This window comes from Anas platyrhynchos, chromosome 1 (assembly GCF_047663525.1).
Source record: "Anas platyrhynchos isolate ZD024472 breed Pekin duck chromosome 1, IASCAAS_PekinDuck_T2T, whole genome shotgun sequence".
NCBI lineage: Eukaryota > Metazoa > Chordata > Aves > Anseriformes > Anatidae > Anas > Anas platyrhynchos.
In genome coordinates, this window is record NC_092587.1 from 76,001,459 (window position 1) to 76,011,195 (window position 9,737).

Below are 9,737 nucleotides of genomic sequence, written 5' to 3' on the forward strand. Positions count from 1 at the left end.
TCACTCACACTGCTGGCTCAAGGTCCGCCCACCCCAGATCCTGCCCTGACCCTGGCTCACACCAGATGTTTTGGAAGAGAGTCCAAGGAAACCTGAAGGTGACAGCTACAGAATGACCTGCCAGTGGGAGAAGTTCCCTCAAAATCCCATTACTCAGAGGTTGGCTTCCACCCTGTAGCATTAAGCTTTATATCCCCTCTAAGTGCTCTCTGTGTTTATTTGCTCTCTGTGTCCCCACCACAGTAACTCTGAATCTTCTGGCTATCCACTGAGAGAACAAAGGCTCTCCCTGCCATTTTTCTATTTAAAATTATGTCTGTTCTGGAAGGACTTTATAATTTTTAAAATCCTGGAAGGACTTTTCTGCTCTCAGGAAGTAGTTTTGTTCCCCACAGAAGGCTGCAGCAGTGACAGGGACACCTTCCTGGTGTGCTATTTACAGAGCCAAACACAGTAAGTGTGCAGAAGTAAGTGTGCTGAATAATGTCCTTCCAGTTACACTGTGTTATTGGGGGATCATAATGGTAGGGACACACATAAATCAGTGAAGTGTGAAGAGAAGGCAGACAAACAACACATAAATGATTGTTTCTAATTGTTCTGAATTATGGTTGATGAACCAGAGGCTGATAAAAGCACAGGCGTCAAATGGAGCTTTTGGGTGCTCAGCTTTTTGAGCATCTTGTTTATTCTCATCCTGGCATGGATGCCAGTGTGAAACCATCAGCAGTGTTTGGTAGAAATGTCATTTGTAACTTAACTTGACAGTGTACTTTAAATACAGAAATCTTCAAATTTAAAATAACCTCCCCTGATAAAGTTACCAGGGAGAATAAGTCATTAAACATTTCAAATGGCAGTACTACCAGCTCACCCCCTTTCAGCAGTCTTGCTGCTGTGAAGACAGGTCTGAGAGCCATCCTTCAATGAGGAACACAGCTCCAGGCCCCAAAACTTCCCTGCTGCTCTCTGCAGCCAGCCAGGTGGCTCAACTGGGCTGCTTCTGCCAGCCTGCCTCATCCAGGACTGCAGTGCTCCCTCAAGGAATGGTTTTTGCTCTAAGAGGATTTCTGCAAGGAGCAGGAGCTCAGAAGAAATGAAGATGAAATTCATGATAAAGCTGTCTGGGAAGGGTCTGCTTTGGGTATCTGTGCAGCACCCTAGCATATGACCAAGGTGCCTTAGCATTATCCCCACAGTACCAATACCCCAGTAATATCAGTGTGGGAAAGAGAGAGTACACCAGGTCTAAAGCAGAGAGAAAGGCAAGGGCAAAATTAAAATTAGAAAAAAAAAAAAAAAGAAAAGTTGTGGTTAAAAATATCTCAGCTGAAATAATAAGAAAATATTGAAATAATAATAAATCATTACTCACAGAGACCATAGAAAAGGCTGGGAGAGAAGAAGGACTAAGAGTATAGAAAAATGAATGGAGAATAGAAAGAAAAAAAAAAAAAAAGAAAAGAAAAGAAAAGAAATGAGGAGAAAATCAGAGACGGAATAAATCATTGTTGTCACTATTTATTTTTTTAGAAAATTTGCTTTTGTACAGCATTTGGCTTAACCATATTTCAAACAGACTTCCTCAAAGAAATTTGTAGCCCTGGAAACGGAGGCCAGAGACAAATTGTATATATTCACTCTGACTTTTCTTGGAAGCTACAGCTGTTCATTGTTTGGACACACAATGGGCAGATTAATATCTCCAGATGTTCACCAGCCATCCTCCCAGAACATTGACAGGCAGGACAGGCAACAAATGCTTTTAGCAGAAACTTGAGTTTCTGCTACTGCTTCAGATAAAGCATTTTGTGGAGAGCACCTGCTCCAAATACACAGAGCCTATGCTACACAGAAATGCTCTTCCATGTCACAACCAACATCAAATGTAGCTGTAAACTGTCCATGCAAGTGCTGATGAATTGACTTGCAAAGAGAATGAGACTCTGGCATTTTTCTTGACTGTTTTACCTGATAGGAGTAAGCAGATATTTAAAATTACAGGACTATTTATGTAGTTGGGTGGTTTACAGAGTCAGTACAGGGGAGGGAAGTCACTACTTCCCTCAAGCCAGAGACTTAATAAGGCAACTCCTGGAAGAAACATGAAAAGGCAACTCCTGGAAGAAACATGAACAGAAATTTGTCCATAATTAATATTCACAGGGAAAGAAGCATGCATCAATTTAGCATTACCAAAGGGGACACAATTAATTGTTATATATGTATTTATTCTTGTAAAAAAACACTTGTGGTGACATTTTGGAGAAGGATGTTGATAACAAATGCCCATTTTAATTTGAAGAGAAAAGCTGCTTACCACCAATTTTCACTGCCATTTTATGTAAAAACACAAGAGAGACACTGCTGAAAAATACAAAGGAGCAGTGCCCCACTCCCCCTAACTGAAAATTAGTCATCTGGTTTTGAAAATACTATCATTAATATTATTGCCATGATTCCCTCCCATTCCCATTTACAAATTCCCACTGGCAAAAAAAAGTAACCTGCTGAAGCAAACATACTTAATCCTACAAAAGTAATGTAAGTGAATGAAATAGACTTCCTGCCTTCAATATATTAATCTGTAAGAGAAACAAAAAAAAAAAAAAGAGGATTTGGTCTTCCACCAGTACAAGGAGAACATTAAGGACGTGTGCTGTTTCCAACTTGAATAATTTCACTGACATGTATGCTCAAGTGGTGTCTGGGAAGACTTGAGTCTTGGGTTACGGCTACATAAGAAACGCCTGCTGTCCCATAGTCGGGTATCTCACCCACAGAACAAGAGCAGCGTCCTGCAAGAGGCCATGCCATTTCATGGGCCTGCTGAACTATTTTTTTTCTGTCCTGGCTCTGCCCAGAGTGGCACCAGGTTTCTTCTGGGGTGGCCAGGTCACTTTGGCTGACTGGCATTGCTCTCAAAATGACTTTACCATAAAACAATGGAAAGAAAAGACTTAGAAAACTGAAGGGAAAATCCTGGCCATTCTCCAGTGAAATCACTGAGGAATTTAGCTACTCTTCAAGAGAACAGAGAATTCACCCCAAGAAGACTGATATCCAAATATTCCTCACAATGTATGTGCAAGCTGTTGATATGCAGTAGTTTTGAACTTCTGCCTGCAGGTGAGTAACCCAGTTCTACAGGAAAAAACACATTTTGTGACAGCCAGCAGAAACAGATAAGAAAGAGACCTTTGATAGGAAAAATATAATTAAAAAAAATAGCATGCCATTAAAGGAAGTATAAATACACTTTATATTACATGAGTGGACTGTGTTTTCTTTAGTGTACATGCCATTTTTATTAATTCATACACCAAGTGCTAATGTGTTTCCTAATGCCATTAGGAGGTGCTTTCAGTAAGTAATATAATAAATAGTTCTTAAACAGTCCTTTTCTGCATCATGTTTTCTTTTTCTTCAGTAGAATAAAATTTAAATCAAACTTGACAGTGCCTCCTCCTTTTGAACTCCTCGACCTCATACAAGGCTGTGTATCACGTTTCTGAGGCACTCTGGCTCCCCTCGGGTGTGATAAACTGCACTTTGGGCACGATGAGGGAGGGATTGGTTCTCCGCATGGAGTTGCTCCTCCGTATGGAGTTATTTCTCCTCATGGAGTTGCGTTTCCGTAGGGAGTTTTGGTGGGACAGCTCACTCTTCTGCAGGGTCTGGATGAGAATTGATGGCTTCTCATCAAGCTCTCGAGCGCTGCAACGTGGTGCTGCCACTTTGACGGTGTTGCCGAATTTGGAGTAGTCAACAGCATACACGCCTTCCTCTTCAGTGACAATGGGCACGAAGCGGTGACCCCACAGGATCTCTTCTGCTATGTAGGAGGTTCTTGCCTGTGTCGTGATGCCAGTCGTTTCTACGACACCTTCAAGTATCACTATGAGCTCCAGATCCTGGAGTGCCAGGTCAGCAGCAGAGATATCATAAAGAGGACTCCTCTTGTCTATGACGTGACAAATGATTAAAGGAGCCACCAGGAAAATATTGTTACTTTCAATGGGGTTATCCACAGGGATATCTACTTGGTGAATGGGTATGACTTCTCCTTCAGGGGTCGTAGTCTTCCTCACAACCTGAATTCTCACTGAGGCACTGATGATCATGCTCTTCCTCAGGTCTCCTACTCGAAACATGAAGCAAAGTTTGCCATTTCGAACTGCAATGACTGCCTGCCTGCTGAAAATCAAGGTCTCTGCCCGCCTGTGAGCTTGTGCAGTTTTCATGAATATGCAGCCCAGCATGACAGCATTGATAATCAGACCCACAATGTTCTGTAGGATCAAGACTGTGATGGCCAAGGGACATTCCTCTGTCATCATCCTGCCCCCAAAACCAATGGTCACCTGAACTTCAATGGAGAAGAGGAAAGCAGAGGTGAAAGACCTGGAGGGGAAGATTGCACAAAGTTAACTCAAAGTATATCAAACATTAACTGATAAGCTATTAGCATGTACTTTCTAGAAACAAATGGCCTTAGAGGCCTATTTTTGCAGTCTTTGTACAGTTAAGCCTTCTGTTAGCATCAGCGGAAAGACTGCACTCTTGGTGATTCAGTGTTTGCATGATCAGAGCAGCATCTAATGGTGAGAGGGGAAGGAAGACCTGAGAGTCTGAGATCCTATAAGACCATCTCTAATAGGAGGTGAACCTGAGAAGCTCACTAAAACCTCTGTTCCGGAAGACACATCCCACACCATGTTAGCCGACAGTGCTTTAACTCGCAGCATGATTTTCCACCTTCTCCTTCCCATGGAGATCTTGGTGGAGCTGTGGTTTAGGAGACAGGTGAGCAACTGGCTGCACACTGACATTCTCCCACCACCCTGCACCTGGAAAGGAAACTGAGAAAATGGCAGCATTTCACTCATGCTACCTGCCCATCTGTCCTGAGCCCCTTTAACAGGATTCCCTGGAGGGAAAGGGGACATTCCCACATTTCTCACACCTCCCAAACCTATGCTTGCTTCATGACTGAGCCTGCTGGATCAGGCTGCAGAGGGAAAACAGTGGCCTCCATGGTCCTCTATGCGCATCCCTGCAGGAGGACAGTACTGTGACCCTGGGCTTGGGTTTAGCTCACTGTTGTGTCAAGGCTAGCTGGAAAATTTCAACACAGAAGTGTACTGTAGAAGTGTGAGTTAAGTTAAATGTCCCTGGTAAGCTACAGTGCTGGACATCAGAGTAGGCTGTCCACAAGCTTTCCAAAACACATGGTTTATAATACTGAACAATGTCACCTCCCCTGTATACACCAGGCTCTTTCATTTCTGTTTATAACACAGATATGTCCTTCACCAAAGTCTCTCATGTCCAAAACTTGTACCTTGGGATTTATTTGGTAGACATGGGATCTCATGAGCTAACATTATAGCGACCCTTCTAACACAGTGCAACACACAAACACTTGAACCATCCTCATGCTCATTGTGGCTTTAACTATAGAAAATATGTATCCTGTCCATAAAGATGGACATTCATTGGTTTTGGTTTGCTTTCCAATGAATTCATTTTAAAATAACTTCTTATTGTTGTTGTTTGTTTTTCCTAACCATATTTGCAGTGAGCCTGGAATCACAGAGACCATGAAGAGACATTACAATAGCATAGGTAATACCAGGGATAATTTTCTGTAAAACGAGAAAGCTCATCTTTCAGAAAACCAGCCAGCCTCCACATAGATAACTTTGAAAGAACTTTGTCATTTAGTTCTCTCTCCCCCATCCCTTTATTCTTCTGCAGATCCCCATGTATTGAGGGTTTTATTTCTGCATTTCATTCTAGAGAAATCAATGATGAAGGATTTTATTAATGTAATTCATGGAATGATTTTTATATTCATAAATATTCATCTACATGCAGAATTAAACTTCTGGCTGAAACTTAATTCAATTTTATTCAACTTAAGGCTCTGTGCAGTGAAACATTCTGATTTTCCTTAACGAGGGGGGAGGAGGGAAGGGGAGGAGATCTACCTTTTTACAGCAGAAGTAACAGAAGCAGCAAGCTTGTACAGCATTTTGAGCATGTGGAGAGGGAGCCATAAATGCCAAATTACACTATTCCCAGCTCCCTCTTTTCAGAGCTCTGCAAGTTTTCCTCTTTGGATTATTTTCTATTTCTGTGGCAAAGTCCTTCTAGCCTTAGAAATTCTGCAGTACTTTGAGAAATTGAAGTGTTGTGCAAGTTCCATCCAATGATTAAAATTTCCAAACCCAGGTTTCCCATAAATCTGGAATGGCACCTACTCAAAAAACTCTTCTAAAATATCTTTAGGCCTAAATCTCAGAAAAAGTAAGTTACAAAGTATTTGCTATTGTTTTGGCGGATCATCTCAGCATGAAATATTTTACATCCAGCAATTCACTGCTCTTAAAAATATCAGCAGTCACACTGCTGTTGCATGGTTGTGTCCAAAGTGGTAGCCAGGTTTAAGAAGATGAAGATAAAAGATCTTTCATGGCTTGAAAATGGATACCTGAGCAGCTGTTTGCTGAAACTCCTTAGGTACTCACAGCAGAGCACCATGTGTGCTGTTTGTCATGGGCTAAGCCACGCAGCCACACCAGTTCATTGGCTCTGTTTATCCCCATCCTTCCAGGCTGTTCTTGCAGCAGTGGGCTTGCTGGGGAGTTAGTGAGGGGCCATGGCTCTCCTTTGTCCTGGTGGCATGAAGCCCTCAGCACCCAGAACAGGCTTTGTGGGGTGGTCTGGGAGTCCCAAGGGGGCCTCCAGGCAAACAGGGGTGTGTCCTCCCAGCTGATGCCGGAGAGCTGCTGGGTGCAGCTACCTACTAGTTTGGATTGAACAAACCACGCACATCCTTCTCTCTAGGACCAATACACCAGAAAGGCTGGGGGTGACATCCTGAAAGACTTCCCCAGTGGACACAAGCTGGGCCATGACATCTCACTTCAGAGGCAACTGTGACCACTTAATGGAAAAGAAATAAGAGCAGCCTCCCCCTTCCCTAGCCCCCAAAATTGAGGAAGGTTGGCTTGGAAAATCCCCATTTCCTTTCAGTTTGAAAAAACTAATCTAGCAAGAAAAGTGTCAAAATGAAAGTAGAATGAAATCACTGCTCCCTTATGAGCCAGATCTGATGTGCCTTCACACTTGCTGATGTGCCTCAAAACCTACATGCAACTCCATGTTGGAGTTTTCCTCCAAGAGGAGGAAAGAGGAGTGGATACCTTCAGCCAGCTCTGCAGCCCCCTCATGGTCCCTACCACACTGCACCATGTAAAGGCAGTTGCTCTGGCCATTCTGAATCCGGAGCTTTCTGCTGAAAAACCTCGTGCTGTAAAAAGAGATGTTACTGATGGCAGAGCAATCTTGTTGCTAACCCCCACCTCCAAACAACAAACACTTCTTCTAGCCTGTGTAAGTATGTGCCAATTTGTCAGAGCCTTGAAAATTGCCATGGCTTTGGGGACGGAGAGGAAAATACTTTTCTTTAACAGCTGACATTTAACCCAGCAGTCCCTTAAGCTTTCACTGTCTGATACATCATGCACGTCATGGAAACAGTTCATCTGTCAAACCGCTGGCCTGTGGCTTCAGCAAGGGACAGGCATTTTGGAGCTGCCTCAAGGGAGCTTTCTCAAAAGACATCTATCTTTGCCCTAAGCAGCACTTTTCTTACTAGCTGACACCCATGACCAGTGCCCTGCCTCTCAGGCAGCGCTTTTGCAGTGGGCAACCTTTTACCAGCATGGCAAGCAGCTTGCACCATGCTCAGGATGCTACCGCTGCCATAGACAACATTACAATACGTGTAACACATACCCACTCTTGTAGCAGGCTCTTATCTCGACAGGCAGGGTATGTTACCCACAGAGTGTGGAGACACATGAAAAGCAGCAGGTCTCCCTCTCTTTCAGATCCTGTAAGGAATCAAAGAAATCTACAGTACAGTATTTTCCAAGCCCAGAAGGCTTGCTGAATTTATGTACTCAAGAGGAAAACACCACACTTTTCAATTGTCTCAACCAAACATCACGGTTCATGTAACCCAAAAGCTGCATTTCAGGTATCGGCAGGACAGCAGGCAGCTCTTTTCCCCCCTTTCTTTGTCCCACCGATTGTACTTTACCTGACACATGTCACACAAGGTGTCCACTTTGTGCTGTTCGTGGTGCTCTCTGTGCTTGGGTCCATGTCACCGTGGGCGAAAGCCACCAGCCACCACATCATGGCAAAGAGCAACCAGCTGCACAGGAAGGACATGGTAAAGATGACTAGTGTGTGACGCCACTTCAGGTCCACCAAGGTGGTGAAAATATCTTGTAGGAATCGCCCCTGCTCACGGATGTTCTTGTGCGCCAGGTTGCATGCCCCATTCTTGGCGATGAAGCGGGCTTTGCGTGGCCGGTCTCGGATGCGGGGCTTGCGCAGGTTCTCAGCAGCAATCCGCGCCAGCACATACTCTTCAGGGATAATACTCTTCCGAGCCAGCATCTTCCTGCCACCATAGTCCACCCAGCGAGATGTGAAACAGGGGCCAGTCCCTCTAGCGCGACTCCGGAGGAATCACTGCCTACCCTGAGAAGAGAGAAAAGCCGGTCAGATTTGTCACCCGTGCACTAACCCTTACATCAAATGTCACTGTGTGGCTTTATTCTACAGCGCCCTCCCCTTTTCAGCCCATAACTTTTATGCAAGCAGTCGGTATCAGCTCCCGACAGAAAGGAAAGGTGCTATTCCGAAGCTCCTTGCGGGAAAGCAGGCTGCAGAGCCGTCTCGCAAACTCGGTGTAAAGTAACCTGACGTACGACAGGACGGATCCTCGGGCTGCTTCTCCGGGATGCAGCTGTGCCCGGGTGGGTACCGCAATGTGGGGCGCTCGTTGGTTTGCATCCTCTGGGACTCGAAAAGTTGGGCTCCTCTGCTTCGAACCGAGGCTTGCCTCGCTCAGCAGGGCTTTAGCTGCCGCGACCCTTCCAAAAAGCCCCCATCCGGTCCCCAGAAAGCATCACAACAAGGAGCTGAGCTGGCAGCTGGAGAAAGGGCTGGCGGAGCAGGCGTTCCCGTTTCCCCTCGCAGCCCTCCTCCCGTGCCGGGACTAGGCGGGGCAGCCCTGCCTTTATCCCCAGCCCTGGCCCCAGCCGGCTGCCAAAGCTCAGCAGCAGCGAGCGGGGCTCCCAGCATCACTGCCGGCCGGGCCGGCCCACCGGCCCCCCTCCGTGGCCCCAGAAGCGGTGCTGTGGGGCTGGAAAAGGCGCCTAGAGGGATGCTGGATGCATCCCCTAGGGCCAGATCCCGCAAATGTAGCAGGGGGCAAGGCGGCTCCCTGCGTGAAGCCCACCTCTGGCAGTAGCAGGGCTGGCAAGCCCAGGGTTTTTTCCTTTTTAGCTTTATCGTACCTCGGATCTCAGTGAGACAGCTTGCAGGCAGAAAGCGAAGTGCATGCGTAAGTATCTGGAGGAGCAACGCCAGAATCTCACGGCCTTTGCTGCTTTTGACAAACTTAATTACCTGTTTCTGCAAGAGGAAAAGAGGCACTCCTTTATATGGTTCACAACTCGTGTTAACTTGGATGGGTGCAGTGTCAGGGCCATTATAATCTTCAGCTGGTGGAACAGGCATTGACAGATGGATATTTATGTATGTGATGGGTATAGGAGAAATTACGCACAATGCCAAAAACAAACAATGATATAATAGAAGTTCAGTCATTTTCCCACAGGTCAAGGTTTACAGTTTTGGCTCTTGTGTTT

The 9,737-nt window shown here is 45.3% G+C and overlaps 1 protein-coding gene across 4 annotated transcripts; it reads right to left on the bottom strand.

Moving 5' to 3' along the window:
• Nucleotides 1-1,505: 1,505 nt before the first annotated feature.
• KCNJ8 (potassium inwardly rectifying channel subfamily J member 8) lies at nucleotides 1,506-9,513 on the bottom strand. Of its 4 annotated transcripts, none has more exons than XM_072042194.1 (3): nucleotides 9,496-9,513; nucleotides 8,114-8,562; nucleotides 1,506-4,404 (listed from the first exon to the last, which is right to left on the bottom strand). In XM_072042194.1, the coding sequence occupies exons 2-3, from the start codon at nucleotides 8,476-8,478 to the stop codon at nucleotides 3,504-3,506; spliced, it is 1,266 nt and encodes a 421-aa protein (XP_071898295.1). In that variant the 5' UTR covers nucleotides 8,479-8,562; nucleotides 9,496-9,513; the 3' UTR covers nucleotides 1,506-3,503. The 4 variants fall into 4 exon arrangements, with proteins under 4 accessions (XP_071898295.1, XP_012958395.1, XP_012958394.1 ...); XM_013102941.5 differs by lacking the exon at nucleotides 9,496-9,513 and adding an exon at nucleotides 9,384-9,473; XM_013102940.5 differs by lacking the exon at nucleotides 9,496-9,513 and adding an exon at nucleotides 8,784-9,225.
• Between the last annotated feature and the right edge of the window lie 224 nt (nucleotides 9,514-9,737).

Coding starts and splice junctions, on each gene's coding strand:
- KCNJ8 (XM_072042194.1), bottom strand. CDS start 8,478: ATGCTGGCTCGGAAGAGTATTATCCCTGAAGAGTATGTGCTGGCGCGG. Junction 4,405..8,113: donor CCTTGTGTGACATGTGTCAG/GTAAAGTACAAT, acceptor CTTCCCCTCCAG/GTCTTTCACCTCTGCTTTCC.